Consider the following 21651-nt stretch of genomic DNA (forward strand, 5'->3'; position numbering starts at 1 on the left):
TAGCCCTGGTTGGAGGCGTCATGTTCATCAGGTTGTCCGTCACCGGTGGCTCATATGTACACTAGTGGGTCACAGTGTAAAAGGGGATAACATTTTTGGTGCCCCACTGAGTGAAACACATACATGCTGCTCAGCGCGTTTGCTTTTTGCTGTTTATTCATTTACTGTGTGAAACCCACAAGCAGCCAGAAGAGGAGGAAAACACGTTTTCAGATGTTCTCGTGAGACTTGTTTTTTTTTTTCTTCATTAATTATTTTCTGTCTGCGAGCAATGTGGGAGATGTCAACAATGAAACCAGAAACCAGAAAATGATCGATTTGGCAGTGAAAGTTTTGAATAGTATTAAAACGAAGTTATGACCACATTCTCGTGCAGTCAGTGTTGGAGTGGCCTCGATAACATTGCACAGCGTGTTGTACTGTGTGCTGTTGACCGCTGCCTGTATTTGGTTATTTGGATTGTAGAACTGCACTCACTCTATCCTGCGTCTTTTTTATTTTTGTGTCCGTTGTTTGCGTCACAGATACGATTGACAGCTCGCTTCGCATGGCTGACTGTTTTAATTTTACTATATTCATACAGCAAAACCAAATCTCCGAGTTTGAGAAGATGTGTAATTTAGAGGCATGTGGCAAGTGTAAACCAAAGAGTGGCGCTTGTTTTCCGTGGCAGCGCTGACGTCCGTTGAGACAACAGTCGCATCTGTTTCTCACAAACCCGATGGCTTGTGTCCTTTCTTTCTTCAGACCTGCAGAGCTGCCTGATCTGTATTGCCTGTCGGATACCTCGCACCCAGGCTTTCAGCACTGAGTCTTTCATCACGAGGCAGGACCCCACAGGTAACACACACGCAGTTTTTTAATATCACAGTCAGGATTCCCAAAAGTCACTGAAATGCTGGAATTTGATGGAATGTTTGAGATGTACAGCACATCGGTGCGGTCAGAGAGACTGATCATTTCCATGGTTACGCTGTTGGGTTTCGTCCACTACAGGATAGTAGAGCTTCATCCTAGCTAGCAAGCTTTACATATTGATTTTATATGTCATTTTATATGTCATGTAAATATGATGCATTTATGTCCATAGTTTAAGAAGAATTTCAGAAAATGTTCCAACTTGAAAACGTCTGGAGGGATCACCGTGAATGTGCGGAGGCTCCTGCAGATGTTGAAATCCGTGTAGACTGATCTTTTCTGTGTGTGTGTGCGTGTGTGCTGCTCTGCTCTGCTCGGCTTCAGGGAAGATCATCTCCATAGAAACGAGTGCTTTGCGAGCGACAGGCCGGCCTGGCTGGGAGGACCTGGTCAGGAAGTGCATCTACGCTTTCTTTCAGCCGCAGGGCAAAGAGCCCTCCCACGCCAAGAAGCTGCTGCATGAGGGTGAGTAGCAGCGATTGATTGTTCAGAAATCAATTGTACGCTCTCTGCCAGCTTTTGTCATGGTTACCGGAGTTTCAACACTGCTTCAGTACCATCATAATAGAATGACTTGAATGCTAGACTGCAGTAACTTTTCATACTTGCAGGAGATTCACTCAGATGTAATGTGTAGTGGAAAGCACAGGATTGTAAAGGCGAGATGGCAGAAGAACAGGGATCATATTAGATAGAGCTTCAGGGCTCCAAATGTCAATTAATCATTTGATTGCTTGATTGAGGAATTGTTAGAAAATAGTGCAAATGTCATCCATAATATCCTGAAGTAAAGGTGACCTTTTTCAAACTTTTGACCAACCAACACACCAAAACCAAAAGATACACATACATCGGGACAAAGACAGCAAATTATCCCCAGTAACCATCAAATGTTTGGGACTTTTGGTTGAATATTAGGTCGTTAAAATGATTCAGTCATTATTGAATCATTTTGACAATTTTTGTCGATCAATTAATAGATTAGTCAGTGGACTGAAGGTGGATTGAAGCGGTCTCATTCCAACTGCTAAAACCAGGGCAGTGTTAACAAAATACCCACATGAAGTCTTAAACTCTAAAGGTCTGCAGCTGAACTTCAAGGATGGAAATGTTTTATATCAAAGTGCTCTGAAGTATGTTGATCACATGTGGTAAAAACTTGGAACTTTATTATATGTTAACATATGGATCCAGTAAATCCGATCTGAAGTTATGCCATGTGGCAGGGCACAGGTGAAGCATAAAAGGCCATCATCTTTTCCAACGCAATTTGTCTTCTCGAAGTCGGCTGCTTCAAGTGCAGACAGTTTTTTGTTTTTTTTGTTGTTGTTGTTGTCCGCAGATGTAAAACAAATTTATGTCGGTAACACGATGAAAAGAAGACAGCAGTGTTATCCCTGCACTGAAATCAGTTATGTGCGGGACAACACCTTGATGCAAAGCATTTCAGCTTGGCAGGAGTTGGAGCTCTTAAAGCCTGGATATGTCTGACAAAAGAAAACAACCTGAACAAGCTGAGATGAGACAGAGTCTAAACTCTGTTTTTGTCTGTTGTCTTGCCCTTTGTGTGTCTCAGGCGTTGCCTTAAGGGAATATTTTCATCAGTTCAGTTAGGTTTTGTAAGACATGTTCTGTAGCGCGGGTGCAGACTTTATCCATGGTACATGACAGAGAGAACTAATGCTGGCATAAAGATATCCCCTGGGAGCATTTGGGAATCACCGCCGATCTGGACGGCGTACTCAGACCGTCTTGCTATTCGGGTGCTGACAACGTGATGAAGAGTACGGACTGGAGGCTTTGGAGTGTATCCGTGGTCACATAGGGGTGCAGCCGCAGCCCGAGCTGCAGGATTTGTTCCCAGTCGATCGGTAGGATCAGCAAATCACACACTCAGAGAGTCTCGCCGAGCACACAGTTTAAGTCCATGCAGACAAGGAGGTCAGAGGTCAGGTTAGGCAGCACCAAGTCAGTTCAGTTTCTTGTAAAGGTTTTGTTCATATTCTTATTGTGATCGTCTTAATTCTGTATTTGCCTGTTTAGGCACAATGGCTGCAGCGATTCAGTGCCTTCCCCTGTCACTGTGGGAAAAAACGTTCACGTGCTTCATGTGGCGTTTTGGTATGAAATATGGCCACAGTCGGTGTCTCTGTCTTTTCTCTCCATGACCTTATAAATGCATAACCTGTAAGTTTGTTCTGTATATGAAAAGCCACTTTGATCGAGTTGTTCACGAAAATTAAATGCTTCTAAGCAGGCTGTGTCTCGTTATCATTCAAGAATGAAAACTACAATGGGCGATGATAAATCAGAAATTTTTCTGAAATGATAAACGATGAGCAAGTCTGATGCAGTCTCGTGTGTGTGTGTGTGTGTGTGTGTGTGTGTTGGTATACCCATCAGTGATGACTCATGGCAGCGCTATCAGCCCACTGTACCATTTCACATTGAGTGATGGCACCCCGCTCAGCGCTCAGACCCGCTGCAAGTTCTGCTGCCCCCCCAACCCTGATGTACAGCCCTTCATTATGGGCATCCACACTATTGACAGGTATTGTGTTGCAAAATGTATTCCAGTGGTACGTCTAAGATCCTTTTCAAAACAACTGACAAAATCTCAGATTGGTTCTTTTCCATCCTGATACGTAATAATGTCCCAATTGGTTATGAATCAGCGTGGTGAGAAAGACCGCTTTTATTCCCTTCCTCTCTCACAGGGAACACAACACTGCTAGCTCTCAGGAAAACACTAACCCCAGCCTTCCATCGAACGTTGGCAGCCTTGCCCAAACTCCTTCCCGCTCTCCTTCCCTTCCTCCCGGCAGCAACTGGACCCAAGGCTCAGGCCTCCCCGCCTCGGGCCTTCACCCCAACAACAGCAACACCTCCTCTCACGGACATAACTCATCCACACCCACAGGCTACCTGACGCCCAATCGGACCTGTCCCCCGCAGGTCAGCAGCCCCTCCCCTTTGAGCAGCCCACTCACAGCCACCCCTACCTCGTTTATGTCACCCAGGATGCCACAGGCCAGCCCTGGGTTAGGGGGAAGCCCTCGGGTACCGGGGAATCCCTTCTCTCCTTCCACACCGGGCCTCCATTCCCCAGTCGGGGCACTAAGCAGTGGAGGCAGCCTCACCAGGCAGCAGTCTGGCGGTGATGGTAGCAGCAGCGGCAGTGGTGGGTCAACAGGGTCCTTCTCCTTGTCCTCCCCAGTCCCTCAGAGACAAGCCAGTACACCCACCGGTTCCTCTACTCGGCCCCCGTCGGCAAAACCCCCAGAGGGAGGAGAAGGAGGGGCAGAGGACTCTGTTAAAGCCCCCCTTCCGTCTGCCTCACAGCTGGGTAACCCCAGAACCAATCAGCTCCTGGACAGCAATGGGACAGGAGTCGAATCTAACAACAGCAGCATCCACTGCACCTCATCACCTCATCCCCCGAACCCTCCTCCCGCCCCTCAGTGCCCTGCCTCCCACAGCACTCTCACAGAACGACATAAGATCCTGCACCGGCTACTCCAGGACAGCAGTCCCAACGATGCCTCTGCCGGCAGCGAGGAAGGCATAAACAAAACCCAAGTAGAGATCAAGAAGGAGCCGCCTGCCAGCCCGGCACTGACCACGGCAGCTCCCAAGTCCAGAGAGCCACAGGACCATCAGCTGCTCCGTTTTCTCCTGGATACGGACGAAAAGGTGACCAATGAATGTGCAGGTTTTCATTGAGTTTTATTTGTTTACTTAGGACTTAAAAAAATCTGTGTTTTATTTTATCTCAAATTAAAAGGTGGTAATACTGTATACCTCTGCTAAATAACAGATCATCATCACTAATACACTGTAAGAACTGTGTTATTAACCTATGATGTGTAATTTGTTCTTGAAGGACTTGGGGGACCTGCCTCCTCCGTCTGCTCTCAGCCTGCAGACTGTTAGGGTGAAAGTGGAGAAGAGAGCCAGCATGGAGGGCACAGCCTGCACAGTGTCTAATGTTGTAGCAGGGGGTGCATGCAAACCTGCAGGAATCTCCAGCAGCTCTGCTTGTGTCAGTCCCAAATCGAGCCCCATCGGAGAGAACCGCAGGGACAGCCGCAGGGACAGCAGAGATTCCACGGTACAGTTGTCGTCAGTATGGTGGGAATCTGTAATGCCCCTAACTGCTCGAGCCGAGCTAGCTCCGTGGCTAGCTGAGCTAACTAGCTAAAGGAAGGTGGCTACATTTAGCATCAGCTAACAGTTAGTTTGCCTAAATCACATTGGTGCTTATTTCTTGTCATCTGAATGACAAGTCGAGATTATACCTCTGAAGTTGGGGTCAATAAAACTGTACATGACACAGTTCTAGTGATCTGATGACACATAATGTCAGCGCCAACCACACATGGCAGTTTAATGGAATGTTAACACGTAAAGCTCAGTAGTTTCTTTAAGCTTGATAGTAAGGCCTGAGATGACATGTTTATTACAAATTATGTTGTTTAATGTCAATGTGGCATCAAGAGTAACTTAATGGACACTTAATGACAGCAGTCATAAACATTCATCAGACTCCTTCATGTGCATGACGGGTGTCATGACAGTGACCCCTACCCCTTCAGGTAACGTGTGAGCTAACTTTCCTCTTTTGAGCTTTGCTCCTGCGTTGGCCTGACAGCCGTTGTAAATCATGTTGAAGGTTTATTTTCTTGGACTTTGTCTCCAGTGTAGGCTCAGCTACCAGCTGCAGCCTTTGAAGCTCGCTGGCTTTTGACCTTTTGCCTCCCCATCTCTCTGTTACTGATCCTGCTACCTGTTATTCTTTATTTCTTTATTCTTTCATGCTACTGCACCATTCATTCCTCCATCCTGTCTCGTCACCCTCATCTTCCTCACCTCTATCTCTTTTTGTTTATTTCTGCTTTGCTCTCTGTTCCCTGCCCTCAGATGTCTGGTGGACCTGTTGACATGGACCCTCTCACCCAGCTGCTGCCTGGCCTGAGAGGCCCAAGTGGGGCCAAACAGGGCAGTGAGGATTCAACAACACCTGGAGGAGGCCCCCAACTCCAGTCTCCAGCCTCCCAGCCCCCAGCTCAGCTCCAGTCCCCCCTGTCCCAGCCCCAGTCCCTTCCGCAATTGCAGTCGCCGTCACCCCAGCTCCACTCCCCTTCCCCCCAGCTCAAACTGCAGTCACCCACTCAGCTGCAGCCCGGCGAGGCCAGCACTCCCTGCAGCATAAATGTGAAGAGAGAGCCTCCCGGCACTCCTAACAGAGGTACGGCTTCAGCTCTGATATTTTAACAATATTTAAGTTAATCTGCAGAGTTTTGAATTTTTTCCATTATCATGTAAAGCAGTTACAAGATAATTTTTTCCTCAGATTTCTTAATGTTTTGTTTGTTTGTTTTTTCTAACTGATTTTATCATTATTGTTGTTAGTAGTAGTAGTAGTAGTCTTAGTAGCATCAGTTGTTATAGTAGTAAGGTAGTTTGATAGCATGATCCAGACAAGTCTTGATATTTCCTCATTTATTTACCTGCATGTTATTAGCCTCTGTGCCCCCTAGTGGTTTTTAGGATGTATTGCAATGTAAATATGCCACTCATGCAGCCAGTGTTGTTTACACTGCAGAAAAATGCAGAATGTATTTGTATTTTGTACATAACAGTCTTAAAGTGTGAGTATGTGTATCAGGTTACTAAACTAAAGATTTTTTTTCACCAGTTTTTCATTTGTTTGTTTATTTTTCCCCGCTTGCTGTGCTTGTTTGATGTGTGTTTGTTGTCCCAGGGCTCAGTGACGTCGGTCCGCCCTCTGGCTGCAGCCTCCAGAGTCAGTCCTCCTTTGATTTCTGCAGCCCCTCCACTCCAAGCCAGACGCAGGCGCAGGGACAGGGAGACCCCTTCCAGAACCCCAAAGACAGCAGTCCCTTTCCAGAGGCAGAAGTTATCAACCCCTTCAGTTCAAGCACTGGTACACAAGACAATAGTCATAAGTGTTGCACTTTGTCACAGAAAGTGTTCCAGAAACGTCCTTGAAAATGATCTCCCCACCGCGTGGTTTGTAACTGAACACCGAGCCGCGACCGGGCATTGTTGAGCTGACCTTTGTAGGCTGACAGTTTCAGTACCCTTACTTAAATGACCACGCTGATCATCACCACTGGGTGTGGTCAGAGTGTCCTCTGTTACATATGTGACCCCACCAGTGACGTAGCTTTGCACAGTGCTGTAGAAGAGAGCAGCTCTTTGCTCCATCCTAGCAGCGAGGTGAACATGTGACATCAAAAGTTACTGTTCAGAATAATGCAAGGTGCTTCACACTGTATGTGAATTTTATAGAATTCAAACATAATTATTGAATCAGATTATTTTGAGTCAAAATTCAGTGCTAACATATTTTTATAGGGTGACTTTACTACTTTTAAAACTGCCAAAATCTGTTTCAGGCCTAACCAAGATGGATGTGGGAGACTCCCAGTTCCAGCCTCTGGCGCTGTCTGACACCTTGTCCTTCGATGGTCTCGGGGCGCCTTTGCAGGCCCCCTTGGCATCACCACAAGAGTACGTACTACTCTAGTCTCAATCTGTCTGTCGTCGCTCGACCATAATATTGTGTTCTGAGGTTGTGGGAGAAACAAAGTCGTTGACACTGACGTGACCGCATGAACTCGTGTCTCTGTGCGAGCAGGCAGTGTGTGCCCTACACGCTGGACGAAGTGCTCGGCCCGCCCACCACGCCTGAAGGCCGAAACGACGAGAAAGCTCTGCTAGAGCAGCTCGTCTCCTTCCTCAGTGGGACTGATGAGAGTGAACTGGCTGAGCTGGACAAGGCCCTGGGTATTGACAAACTGGTGCAGGTAAGTACCTGAGAGAGCTGGGTGGTGGATGTGCGCTGGTATGCGAAGGGTGTGGTAGATGCATTTGGGAAAGGCTCTACATGTTTAATTTTAAGATTGATAAGTCGTTAATTATACAACGTTAGTTAGTTAATTGAACTGTTGGTAGACTGTGCCTGCCGGTGCTCTGACTTATTGGTGCCACCTTTTTGCAAGGTAAACCCCACCTTAGTCATTCTGCTGTCCTCCCTGCATGCTTCCAGTGTTAATTTAGCAGGATACAGCCGGTTCAAGGGTTGCTGTGCTTCATTGTGTTCATTGTGATAAACAGGGTGATGCCACGGAGGCAGGAAGGCACTCAGACATGCACGAAAACCTCATCATTAATGTCTGCGTGTCCTGTTTTTTGTCTGCCTCTTCCCAGGGTGGCTGTTTTGACCCATTGGCCCAAAGCTTCCCGAACCAGCAACCCACTGCCAGCCCCGCTTCCATGGACCCTAAACTCCCCACCTACCCCTCCCAGTTTACACCAGCTTCACAAGCTCAGTTTCCTCCCGAGCTGGCCACGGTGGGGCCACAGGGTCTGGGGTTTGGAGCACCCCGAGGGGCTTTCCCCGGTGGGACGACGGGCGTGGGGCTGAGGCCGGGCATGACGCGACCACAGGGGATGGGCACTCAGCTCAGGCTCTCGCCCAACCAACTGCGCCTGCAGCTGCAGCAGAGGCTGCAGGGCCCGCAGCAGGTGAGGACACGAATGTGATGCTTTTACAACACGTTTTGAAGAGTTCTGCTGTGGCCCAGCTTGTTTATTGTGTACGGTCACAGCTGCGCCGTGAGAAATATGTTCAGAAGCCTTCGGAGGTGTGATGTATTCACACGATTCAAAGGCTGCTAAGGCAACAGAAATGCACAATCCATAAACAAGTGCGAGAAAGGAGCACCTTTGAGTTGTTTTCACGCATTCTGGGCTTTCATAGCTCCACACACTTTAAATCACTGCTCCTGACTGTGAAATGCAGAGACGTGTAACGAACAGCGCATAGTATTGACTTGTAGCTTTCAGATTCTGAATCCTGCTGTATCATAATGAATGTTCTGATTTCATTTCACAAATATTGATTGGACTCCTCTTAACTGAACTCTCCACTTCCATCTCCTCCCTCATCACTAATTTTCAACTCCTCTCCCTCACTCATTTAATCTTTTTTATATATATATCTTATTAAATCCTGCCTTCCCTCCATCTGTTATCCCCTCATCCTTCTGCACCTGTCTGATCTCTGTTTATTTTCTCTTTCTCCATCCCTCTGGCTCAGCTCCAGAACAGGGTGGTGGGCATGAACGCCTTTCCAGGAGGCGCCCAGCATGTGAACATGGGGATTCGTCAGGGGGTTCAACAACCTCAGATGCCCTCTCAAGTGAGTCACAGTGGAAGCATATGATGCTCAGCTTACCCTGACCAGACGCTGCTGTCAGTGTGCAAAGCCTGACAGATTACCAGAATAATTTGTTTACATGGATTCACATGGATTTGAGTGCATATTTCAGCTGCTGAAATATGCACTCAAATCTGTTGTAATCAATATTTGTTTGTGCCCACAATAGATCAAATAACTGTGAGCGTATAGAATCTTTTTGGTTTTACGGCCTACGATCTTTAAGTTTGGATTCGCTCTCACCGTTGATGAGCAGCTCAAACTTAGCATTTACTGTAGCTTATGGGCATACGCAGTAGCCGGATATTTTCATCATTAGAGAACAAAACCGAGTTAAAGGGTCAATATTTGATTATAAAAAAAATCACTGTATAGACAGAAACACAACACCAATTTGGAATAACGTTTGAATTCTTAAGTTGCTCCAGATCTGCTGGATGTGCAGCAACTGATAAGTCCAACAGCTAACAATTCACTTAAGATATGAAAACATGTCAGTGCTGTGTTTGCAGTTAGAAGTGATCCAGACTCAGTCAGTGCAGGTGCGGTTAGGAGAAGAAAGTCACTGAACGTACCTGAGGGCAGTAAGATTGGAGGTAAAAAGGATGTTCTGTTGTGGCGTGTTGATGTTTTTGTGCTATCAATGTATAATGTTAGATAAAGATGATTTTTTTGCACCAGGAGCTCAGCTCAGTTCAAAACAACGATGATCCCACAGTGGGGAAATTCACTTGTCATGGCAGCTCACAAGAACAGAAAAGAGTGCAGCAAACAGTTTTCAAAGTAAACACTGTACAACACAGCTTATATACAAGATACAAGTTAGATTATCTGCTTGTGCTGTGTTACTTTCTTGTTCTCTTCACTGCTAAATTGTTCTTACGCTGATCTCCAGACTGAACTCTCAGCAGTTTAAACCTGCAGAAACCCTGTATGAGTGAGCTCGTGAATTACTGGGTGGCTTGTGTATTCACTCTGAAAGTAGAGAATAAGCCCTCAGCAACAAACTCTTTTACATCGGATCTCCCAGCAGCCTCCGCTGAATGCCCAGATGCTGGCCCAGCGTCAGAGGGAGCTCTACAGCATCCAGCACCGTCAGCGCCAACTTTTCCAGCAGAAGGTCATGCTGATGAGGCAGAACATGGCAGGCGCTGCGACTGGGTCCGTGGGGTCCGTCGGAACAGCCAGGGTCCCTAAAGCTCCCCCAACAACGCCTCAACAGCAGCAGCCGTCGCAGCAGCAGCAGTTCAACTTCCCACCAGGGTACAACCCACTGACGGGAAAACCCCCTACCTCACCGAGTCACTTCAGCCCCATGACGGGGGGCCCTCTGGACAACAAACTGTCCGTCAGAGTTCCCCTGAATAACCAGACGCTGATGGGCGGCGTGCAGGGCCAATTCAGCAGCACCGTGAACTCCTCATTGCAGCAGGGCCTGTTTCAGCAGTTTGCAGGGTCTGGTGAGTTCAAGGAAACAGTCGGGACTAATCATCTGCTGTATTAACCAAATCAGATTCTTTGTTCTGATTCTATTTATTGTAGACTGTTATACTCAGACACTGTCACATTAAGTGATAGAAAATCTTTTCATCTTTCCTCTTTCAAAGCCATGGTCCAGCAAGACCCATCTTTCCCTCCTGAGATGAGCCCAACCAGCCCATTGTTGTCACCTCAAAACTCCACCTCCCAGAGTCCTCTGCTTCAGCAAGCCCCGCCTCCTGGCTACCAGTCACCAGACATGAAGAGCTGGCAACAGACAGGCATGGGCAGCAACAGGTTAGGAAGCAGTCGAAAGGCTTGTACAAACACATTGGTGTGTTTCCATACGACCCTCTGACGTGCCCTCAGTGTAACCCGCTCTCTTTGATTGGTTCGATGTTGCAGCCTGTTCAGTCAGTCGGGACAGAGCGCAGGACAGGCATTTGGCCAGCAGGGGGTTTACAACAACATGAGCATCACCGTCTCCATGGCTGGAGGCTCGGGTGGTGTCGGCTCATTACCTCCCATGGGGCAGCCGGTTGGCATGAGCAACAGTAACCTCAGCAACGTGGCTTCAGTGTGCAGCGACCAGCAGGTTAGTGATTTTGGACCTCCAGGACTTTAAACACGCAACACATTTCCCTACTTATGATTTATTCCCAAGAGGGGAGTAAATGGTTTCTTTGGTTTCTTCTTGGTTGCTTGCCGTGATCTGCCTGGCACTGCCATTTCAAAATAAAGTTACCAACATGTGGGTTGATGTTATAAGAAATATGAAATCTCTGAACTTGCTTGTGTGAAGCGTAGGACCACATGTCGTCTTAGTGCATCACCAGGGGCATTTTTAATCTCTCAAATCTGTGTCTGTAGGTGCAGCAGGTTCAGGTGTTCGCTGACGTCCAGTGCACAGTGAACCTGGTTGGCAGCGACTCCTACCTGAACCAGGGCTCCATCGGAGCTACGGCCTCCCAGAAGGGCCCCGGACCGCAGGGCTCCCAGAACAACCAGGCCCAGCAGAAGAGCCTCCTCCAGCAGCTGCTCACCGAGTGACGACCCCCATCCCTTCAGCTCTCCTACTCCCTCTACTTCTCACTTCTACGCCTCCTCCTCGGAGGTCGGTGCACCAGACCCATTGCTGTCTCTGTCTCACCTTTTGGATGGATGGATGGATGGATGGATGGAAGGTTGGATGCTTGGACGGGCACAGTGTGTGTGTAGGCTCGGAGCGGTTTGGCTGTCGGTGGAGTTTCATAGCCAGACCACTTCTGTGCAGAGCGGAGGGGATCCGGGGCTGGTTGTTCTACCGCCCAGTACTTTAAGAAAAGACTCAAGTCAGAAGGAGCAGCAGTGTATTTAAACCTGCCTGTCTAATCTGTCTGACAACCTGTCTGTCTGCCTCAGCCTATTAAAGGCAGTGTTGTCTTGCTGCTCATTCCTTGGTGACCTACTTCCTGCTTCCTGACCCAAGAAAACAACTGCGACATCATTGTAGATTTGCCAAGTTGTCGTCACTGTCGAATCAGGGCCGGCCTCCTTTTGTTGTTTGTTTTTTCTCTTTTTTTTCTTTTGTTTTTCCTGATCCGACGGTTTCTGTGGGGCCGTCGCGGCAGCGGCAGCAGCAGCAGTGCATCTTGGGAGCATGAGTTTCAGCACACAGCTGAGCTCAGCGTTGTTGTTGTTGTTGTTGTTGTTTAAAGTGCGGGAGTATCCCGCAGCGCAGCACCTCTGGCTTTTTGGTTTTGTTTTCCTCTACCTGTCTCTCTCAGCGATGTGAGAATGTTAAGGTTTCAGACCTCTGTGGCATTGTGGGATAGAAGCTCAGTATCAGCTGGTTCTGTGACTGTCTCTCTCTATCAGCTACAGTGCCTGGTGGAAGTTTGAGTTTTTCCCAAGCTCTGCTTCTTCTTCTTCTTCTTCTACTTCTACATATTGTTCTATTACGACTTCTGTTTTTTGTTTTTGTAATCTGGTTGTTTTGTTTAAAATCTGCTCTCACCGTCATCATCATCATCATCATCATCATCATTATCTTCATGATCATCAGAACAAGCTTTGACAACAGCCAGAAAATGGATGGATGGACGGACGGATGGATGGATGGATGGATGGATGGATTGATGCATGGATGGGAGACAGACGGGATGCTGCTCAGTTTGGAACTTAACGTGTCTCTCTCCCTCCAGGAGGAGGTTTTATTTTTATTATTCAAAGTATAAAAAAGACTGTTATGATTATTTAACTGTCTGTCCATCACATTTTACCCCTCACCTCAGCAGCTGTGAATACAGAGCCCCATCGGGTTCTCTCTCTCTCTCTCTCTGTCTGTCTGTCTGTCTCTCTCTCTCTGTCTGTCTCTCCATGCTATCTCTCAGCCTATCAGTGTTGTCTGCCACGTGCGCCATGCAGGCGGGTATTGTTGTACAGTACGGAAGGACAAAGACTTCTCTCTTCTCTTGCTTTCCTTCAAAAGAAAAGAAGTGTAATTAATTGATTACTCAGAACAGCAAAACTATGTATAATGTGATTCGATCCAGGTTTTTATTCTTTAGCTGTTGTTTTTTTTCTTTTTGTTTGTTTTGTTTTTTTAATTCTAATAACGTCAGCTCGTGGTTTTTGAGATTAACTTTTCCGCATCATGATGTTGTTCTGTGGCTAAATGTCGCAGTGGAGGGGGACGTTGTTCCATCTTCTGAAATGTGAAAAGGAATTGATTTTTAAAGCGTAGTCAGAACTCGCTCCCTTCGGCCTCCCGTTCGGCGCCACCGTCTGAAAAAGAAAAACAAAGAAAATGGGTTTGACTGCTTTGCTTTCTCTCGTGGTAAGCGGGGAGCTCGTGAGCCATCTTCTCTGGCTTTCTCCCTTTTTGTTTTTTTATTTTGTTATTCTTACGTATGTACAATACTTTCAAGCAAAACTTTTCAGACAGTACATGTGTTTTGTAACCATTGTATAAAAACAGAACATACCTTGAAGCGTGTGATCGGGCGACGCTAACGGTACCGAGACGCATCGAACCAGCGGTCGCCACAGTCGGCTCGCTTTTGGGATATGCTTCCTATGTAATGACGTTTAAGTAGACGCTTTAGTGATAGAAGCTCCTAACAAAGATGTGATGGATGATTAATTTAAAGCTGTCATGAAATCGAATCGAAACAGGACGGGTTGAGTCGCCAAACAAAAACAAAACAAAACAAAAACATTCTCTTTTCTCCTCCACTTGAGGACTTTATTTTATTTTATTTGTTTGTTTTTTTTGGGGATTCAACCCTCTTCTCCCTCCACCTCTGGTTCCCCTGATGAAGACTTCACTCCACTGGCTACACACACACACACACGCACACACAGTTTTCTGTTGACTACTGTTGCTCAGTCGGACACTGTCTCGCTCGGCGATAACAGACCTCTGTTAACAACACAAAACGTTTTTCACCAGCTCACCAGGAGGTTAGAGAAACCGCCGCGACGTCGCCTCGGATTGATCAGGGATGGGCCGATGATCAGTTCCGACGTTCAGTATTTTTCTGATCGTGATGTGTTAGAAAGAGTAGATTGTAAAATGCGCTCAGTGTGCCGCCCACAACAGAACTGAATGGCCTGTGCAGAAAACAGAAGACGAGTACAAGCACCTCGGAGTTGTACTTTAAGAGTAATCTGCAGTCCGTCACTGGTTAGTCTGAATGTTCACTCCACATGTTGATAAGTCCCAAGTATTGGTGATCAGTGTTCTTGATTACTAATAATCAGTATTGGTATCGGCCGCGTCGTCACGGTCTCGTCGGTCCTTTTTCACACGGGATTGATGGTCGTTAGGGAACATCCGGTGGTCTGTAGCGACCACAGAGAAACCTCGCTCACATCACTTCAGTCAAATCTGCCACTCCAGCACAAACCCAGACGTTCCCCGACGGGACTCGTCCTGTGGGAATCCTCTGTGGGTTTTTCTTTTTAAATCTTCCCCCTGTCCTGCGTCATCACGTACCCGACTCCTCGCTCGCTTTAGGTCAACGACATCCGGTGTGATGCTGCTTGAGTGGAATAGGGCTTTCCTGTGTGCTGCTTCTTTACAGAGATTCTTCACCGTATGCAATGTTACCCAGACACAGAGGGATGGTATGCAAGGTCAACATTCCACCCACCAACTCCTCCAGGGATGTACGATGTGAGAACCACTTTGTGCTCAGCTGACACGCTCTGTGTGTGTGTGTGTGTGTGTGTGTGTGTGTGTGTGTGTGTGTGCGTGTGTGTGTGTGTGCGTGTCCAAACAGAGGCCCAGGAAGTGTCGCCATCTTTAAACTCTCTCTGTCTTTGTTTTAATTTAAATGCCTCCTGGACTCAAAACGTTTTACCAAGACTTTCTGAGATGGTTTTTCTGTTTTTCTCTGTGTGTGTTTATTTATTAGAAAAACATGCAGATAAATGATCAGTTAGGCTTTCAAGCGCCTTTTTATTACCTCATTATTGTTTCTGTCTGATGGTCTTTTTCCCTTTGGCTGCGTTTTCACACTGTGAGCACCTCGTTTGTCGGTCGTTTTTAACCTGCTTACCTTTTGTTTGGCTCTTCGTAACATCTCGAGTAAACAAACAGAACAATATGTATTCTGAGGCTTAGGGCTGACGGTTTGTTTTATCAGTTAATTGTCAAAAGTCTTTCATCGTTTCCCAGAGCTCAAGATGGCGTCCTCACGCTCAAAACCAAAACAGTCCTCACAGTCGTCACAGAGAAGAAGCAGCAGATCCTCGGAGCAGGTTGAACCGGGGATTGTTGAGTCTTTCTTATTGAAAAATGACAGCTGATTGATCACCGAAGCAGTCCGCTCGCTTTGTGCTGCTTCCCTTTTCTTTCCTTCGGCCTTCGCCTCCAGCCGCGAGCTTCTGCTGAAATGTGCTGGCGTCTCAGATTAAAACGTTTCCCTCTACCTCCAACCTGAGACTTTTCCATTAAGTTTACCGCAGTAATGAAGTAGATCGTCCTCATCCTCCGGTCCACATTGTTGCTTTTCACACACGATTTCCATTCCAGTTTCGGTCTCGAGTGTCAGCCCGTTGCCCGATGGAGTTACTTTAAACCTCCAGAAGGCCTCCAAAAGCAGAGAGGACTGGGACAAAGCCATCGATTCCTGTGTGGTTCAAACCAAAACCCGCCGAGCTCCTGACTGCCTGCGCTGAACGATTCTTGTCGTTTTGCACCTGCAAACCTTTGATAAAAGAAAGAGAAAAAGGCCGTCGGTCTTCTGAGGGAGCTCAGGCATGTCGTCCATGTTGCCCCCCACCCCCCGTCGCTGTGTGTGTGTGTGTGTGTGTAAATCTGGTTTCTCACAGTGTGAACGCAGCAGTCAGACACTCCTGTTTGGCCACTGTTTGGTCCATAGACAAAACTCTGAAGAGACAGAAGCTGCACAAAGTGGAAGAATGTAATTTTTATTTTATTTTTTTTTTATTGTTTTATTTTGGAAGGATTCTGCCAGCGTCAGCCTCCACTTGTTTATCTGCTCTGATGACTTCACACACACACACACACACACACACACACACACACACACCCTTTTTTCACTTTTCTGCATGGATCAGGCATTCCTATGGAAATGGTTTCCTCTACAATCCTGCAGAAACTCTCAGCTTATCCTGCGATTTTAAAAAGAAACATGCCAAATACAGCCGGTGCATAAGTCATCTTTAGGTTTTTTATTTTTCTTTCTCTGTTGTTGTTTTTTTGTTTGTTTGTTTTTTGTTTTGTTTTTTAAAAAAAAAAATGCAACAGCCATTCAGTGGAAAACAACAGTCCCTCCTTCCTCACCACAATGAACAGGTACAAGGTTAGGTTTCTTTTGTAACATTGGTTTTCAAGATGTTAACATGATGTATATAAACAGAGAAATGTGAATATGTATTTGTCCAGAATCAACAGGAGAAAAAAGTAGTGCTCCGACTTTGTGGTTCAAAAGAAAAAAAAAGGCAAAAAAAAAACTACTCGCCTCCGTCATGTTTTATTTTTATGTTTTGATTTTCTACTTTTTTTTATTTTTCTGATGATGTATGTATGTATACGACTATCAGTGAGTGCGTATGTATGTGTGTAAGTGATTAATACTGTATATCTGGTGTTCTCTAAGATGGAAAAGTTGAAGATGTCCTGGTTTGATTTCTTTTCTTCTTCTTCTTCTTCTTCTTCTTCTTCTACTCTTCAGACCCTGCACAGTACCTGTGGGTGTTTCAGATAACTATGCCAGAGAATGGTTTTTTTGTTTTGTTTTGTTTTTAGCGACTGCTGAATGTGATTTTACTGAGAGAGAAGCAGTGTGGACTGGCTTTTTGTACGGGTTAATTTAAGAAAAAAAAGGCCATATTATTTAATTTTCTCTGTTGTCAAAAGTTTAAGCAGATCTGGGAGAGTGGAGCCTTGGTTTCATGGGGAAGCATCGCCCGGTTCTTGTGTATATTTAGTGGGCTTTTATTTTTAATTTTTAATTTTCTAACTGTCTGTCTGATGTAGCCTTTTTTTTTAGTATTATTGTTATTTTTATTTTCTTTTTACATTTGTCAATAGTAAATGACCAAAGCTTCAAGATGTTTGGTGGATATCATATGCAAACCCTCACCATCATTGGATAAGACATGATGTAGCGGCCATGTTGTTGAGTCACCCGTCTTTCTCACGCGGCGACGCTCGCCGCGCTGCCGTTCGTCTTCTCCTCGCTCGTTCACTCTCCGCACGCCATCTGTCCTTTAAAGCGGCCTCTCGGCATCGGTCTGTCCCAAAGTTTAGGTCAGTTTAGAGACGTCTCCACTTTGCCAACGAGGTCTTCTGTGCCTGAAGTGCTACCACTCGTTTACAGGAAGTAAGAAAACGTTGCAGCCGATAGCTATGCACCTTACTGAAACAAGCATTTTCCTCACGTCCGCTTGGGTATGTAGATTTAACGCTGGAGCGACACTAAATCGTTAATTTTTAAGGTATTTATAGTCCTTCGCCCTCAGTGGGAGCTGCCCTCTCAGTGAACCGATATCTGATGACATTTCTCAGCTTTTAATCCCATTCATGAGGGGGAAAAAAAAGTTTTGTTTGTTTTTTTTTCCATTAAGTGAATACTTTATACCAAACTTGAGGTGCCTCGTGTATATATTTTCTGCAGTAAAGATTGCTCCTTTGCTGTTTAACAATAATAACCTTGTCAACCAGGGTTTTTTTAAAAAAAGAAAACCTTTTTTCACCTTTATAAAAAAAAAAACTATTTTAAATGACTTTTTTACACACGTAGAAGATTAATCAGATTATTCCAGGAATTTGCAAATACAATCTAATTTTGCACTTTATATCAGATTTACTTGGAGTGAAAAGGCCATCAGAAACTGACTCAATCAGATCAGTGTTTAGAGGTAGACCACGTCCCCTGAATGTACCGAGAAAATGTTAATTTGAAATTAATGAATTGCTCAGGTTCTTTTTGAAGAGCTTGACTGTAGTGGGATCCCATAACCCAAACGACGACTAAAAAAAATTGTACCTTCTTTGTAATGTCGTTCTGGCTCTGTCTCTTTCTGTGTTTGTACACCAACCGATTCCTCAGTATAAATACTATGCCAGTCTTCTTCAGGTGATGTCCCTCCTGTCAGCTCACACCAGGCGCGCTGTTAAAAACCCCACAAAACCTCGTCCAGCTTGAACTCTCAGAACATTCCTGCTCACCACACGCTCAGCTCTGTGGCTGCCATCCACGTCGTCCTCCGCCTCCCAGCTGCTTCCAACGCGTTCCTCCCCTTCAGCCGGCGTGGACACTCGCTTGTTATTTAGCACAAGTCTGGTTGTGTGCGACTGTTATTGTGCACTGACGTTAAGCGACCACACGCTCACCGCGTTGCTCGTCTTCTCTCTTTTTACTCGTCTTGTCTCAGTTTCTCGTGCTGCCCGGTGTAGGACACGTCGAGGTGCACTGGTACCAGGATCAGGGGCCCGTGTGTGGTGCGGGATCAGGCTAATTCCTGGTGTAGGTGAACAGAAAACGAGTTGACAGATGAAATAAATTCCATTACAGTAAAGGAGGATTCAGTTCAGATCGGTTCAGATTAGTTAAGAATCGTCCTCACCTGTCATTGGCCCAGAATGGTTTGGTATTTGTGCGCCGCCAAGACTCTCCACTCCCACTCATTCCTAATGCAGGTGTTCAAAAGTGATCTCTGTGTGAAAGCTAGTGCAGCATCAGCTGTGGAGTGTAGTTAAGTGCTGTCACGTCGGATGCGATTCAAAGACTTTTAAAAGAAGGCTTCTTAACTCACCACTTTGTGTTGTTGTTATTGTTGTTGTTGTTGTTGTGTTTGTGGGGGAGGGGTGATGCTTTCTCTGGAGAATCTGAGAGAAGTGACCAAGGTTCCACTTTCTCCCTTGTACAAATTAATATAAATAAATATATATATATATAAATATATATTATACATTTTACTCATTTTTGTCCAGTTTTGTATATTACACTCATGTAAAGTTTGTTTTTAAAGAGGCATCGGAGCAGCTATTACAAGACAATATGAGTGACAATGTTCATCTGGGAGAATTTTATGCATGTTAAATTTTCTCTCTCTCACTCTCTCTCTTTCTCTCTCTCTTTCTCTCTCTCTCTCTCTCTCCGTCTCAGTCTCTTAAACCCCGCCCCCCCAGTTCAGGTGTGTAACGTGAATATAAAGAGATCTACCTTTTCTTTGGAATGTTGTAGACAATCAGTCTCAGGCCGGGTCCAGTCCCTGTGGGGAGTGAGAGCCCCGTGGGCTGATAGACAAACAAAGCTCATTTTGTTGAAATTTTAAAAACTCTTAATTTGCATCTACTGGAAGTCTAAATTTGGAGGCTTTGTTCATTCATATGTTCGTGGCTGCTCAAGTTTACACACACACACACAGACACACACTTCTCTACTACACTCAAAACACAAACACCTCGTGCATTTGATCCCTCTGCTTTTTGTTTCGATTTTTTTTGTTTTGTTTTGTTTATTTTGTTTGTTTTTTTCTTCCAAGGTGAGGATGCCAACCTTGAGGAAATGATGCTTTGACTAACAAATCTATAACATCTATGAATGTGGGAATGCAACACATTGCAATAAAAGCACCATTTGAAATGCAGCATGTTGTCCCCGTGTGTTCTTTAAACGTTGTGGAAATGTAAGGAGGAGGTTTGTTGACATCAGCAGGTTTGCAGATGATGGTGTTGTTTATTTTGAGGAAGTGAGTCGCTGCATCTGAGGCAGTTTTAACTGTAGTTTTGATTTACACTTTAGTCTGTTTAAAATTTGCTCTCAATTTTTAAGTGACGTGACGAGAAAAATCTGGTGTTTTGTTTTTTTGTTTTTGTTTTTTTTACATTTTGAAAAAAATGTTATATTAAAATATAATGACGTTTTTGTGCTAAAGGAAAATATCAGACATCCATTGGGTAGAAATTATGACAAAATTAAAATGAAGTAATTTTCTGCTTGACTTGTGACATCATGATGTTTTCTGTCTGTTATTCAGCAGCAGGACTCGGGAGCAGAAGGGCAGGTTGGGACCAGGTTTCACACGTGCTCGCATACTGAACTGGTGACTAATCTTTGGAGTCCACCTTGAAACTGACTGCTGCTGGGTTGAACGTGTGCGCGAAGCCTCCACGTTTTAGAATCTGCAGCTTCTTCAGATGAAGCTTTGCAGTCTACCACGAGTCCGTTGGTTTGGATGACACTGAGCTTCAAGCGGCTGTCGTTGCACCGTGTGACGAAGCTCTTGTCAGTCTGGGCAGCAGAGGATGTGACCTGCAGCTTCACTGCTGTGCAGAACCATACAACCGCAAGGCGGTTGATTCTAGTTTATATCAAAATGGAAAGAAACTTTGAGCTGTTTTTATGGTTTGCTGGGGTTTTCCGAGTGATCACTGATGCAGGTTTGTTTGACAGGAAGCATGTTGGTGGTTCCTCTACGCCAGTGCTTCTCAAATAGTGGGGCGCGCCCCCCTGGGGGGGCGCGGTGCGATGCCAGGGGGGGCGCGTGTGACCCTGGGGAACATGCTTTTTTTGCCGTACTAGAATAAAGTGTAATTGCACATCCACTACAGTAGTTGGCAGTGGCGCTCTCATTGTCAGAGTGTGCGCAGGGAGTATTAGCTCTGTGGTGTAGCGGCTTTTTTGCACCAAGCAGGCGATATGAAGTGCAGTAAGCGAACCCTTAAGAGACAACATGAAGAATTTTTTAACAGGGATGAGAAGAAAGGCGGAGCGAGACGAAGATAATGAGACAAAAGTAACTCACCCGAAAGCTAAGACGAGGAAATATGACGAAGCATATGTAGCGCTTGGCTTCACTGTGACTACAGTGGGAGACGACAGACCGGTGTGTTTACTGTCTAAAAATGTTGGCAGCGGACAGCATGAAGCCAAATAAATTAAGGCGCCACTTGAAGACATTACATCCCAATCATGCTGATAAGCCGCTGGAGATTTTTCAGCCAAAACGTGCCGAATATTGCCAACAATCATCCCGCTTTGTGAATACTACTTCAGTAAACCAGCGAGAATTGTTAGCATCCTATTATTACATATTATTAAATATTATTACATATAGGGGGGGCGCGAATTGTTTTCTACTTGCTGGGGGGGGGCGCAACAGAAAATAATTGAGAAGCACTGCTCTACGCAGATGACAGAAAGCTAAATTGAGCTGCTGTCTGATGATCTTTCTCAGCTCTGAACCCCATTCTTGGACTTGAGGTGCCTCATAGATATTTTTCTAAAGTGAAAATTGCTCCTTTGTCTTTATGAGCAAAAGTTTTGTCTCCAGGAAGATTAATCAGATTACTCTAGGAATGTGCCAACATAATCCGATTTTGCACTTTATATTGGATCTACTTGGAGTGAAAAGGCCATCAGAATTTGTTTTTATCTTTTTTCTAACTTAATTGAAATTAAGAAATTAAAGAAGACCCTCCAAATGTCAGGGTTCATTATCAGTGTTGCATCTCGTGTTAGTAGTGAAGCATCAGATGCGATGGG

At 45.5% G+C, this 21651-nt stretch overlaps 1 protein-coding gene across 4 annotated transcripts in view; it reads left to right on the plus strand.

The window, feature by feature from the left end:
• Positions 1–19951, plus strand: part of ncoa1 (nuclear receptor coactivator 1) — a 51556-nt gene extending 31605 nt beyond the window's left edge. For 3 of the 4 annotated variants that reach the window (XM_046372292.1, XM_046372294.1, XM_046372290.1), the window contains 15 exons: positions 748–840; positions 1243–1383; positions 3322–3469; positions 3636–4611; positions 4802–5029; positions 5839–6166; positions 6683–6865; positions 7341–7455; positions 7583–7751; positions 8155–8472; positions 9047–9148; positions 10197–10626; positions 10774–10942; positions 11051–11240; positions 11516–19951. In XM_046372292.1, coding sequence (XP_046228248.1) covers positions 748–840; positions 1243–1383; positions 3322–3469; positions 3636–4611; positions 4802–5029; positions 5839–6166; positions 6683–6865; positions 7341–7455; positions 7583–7751; positions 8155–8472; positions 9047–9148; positions 10197–10626; positions 10774–10942; positions 11051–11240; positions 11516–11695 — 3770 coding nt within the window. In that variant the 3' untranslated portion in view covers positions 11696–19951. The remainder of the gene's footprint in view (positions 1–747; positions 841–1242; positions 1384–3321; positions 3470–3635; positions 4612–4801; positions 5030–5838; positions 6167–6682; positions 6866–7340; positions 7456–7582; positions 7752–8154; positions 8473–9046; positions 9149–10196; positions 10627–10773; positions 10943–11050; positions 11241–11515) is intronic. The other variant, XM_046372291.1, reaches the window with a different exon arrangement.
• The last annotated feature ends 1700 nt before the right edge of the window (positions 19952–21651 follow it).

This window comes from Scatophagus argus, chromosome 19 (genome assembly GCF_020382885.2).
Source record: "Scatophagus argus isolate fScaArg1 chromosome 19, fScaArg1.pri, whole genome shotgun sequence".
Classification (NCBI taxonomy): domain Eukaryota; kingdom Metazoa; phylum Chordata; class Actinopteri; family Scatophagidae; genus Scatophagus; species Scatophagus argus.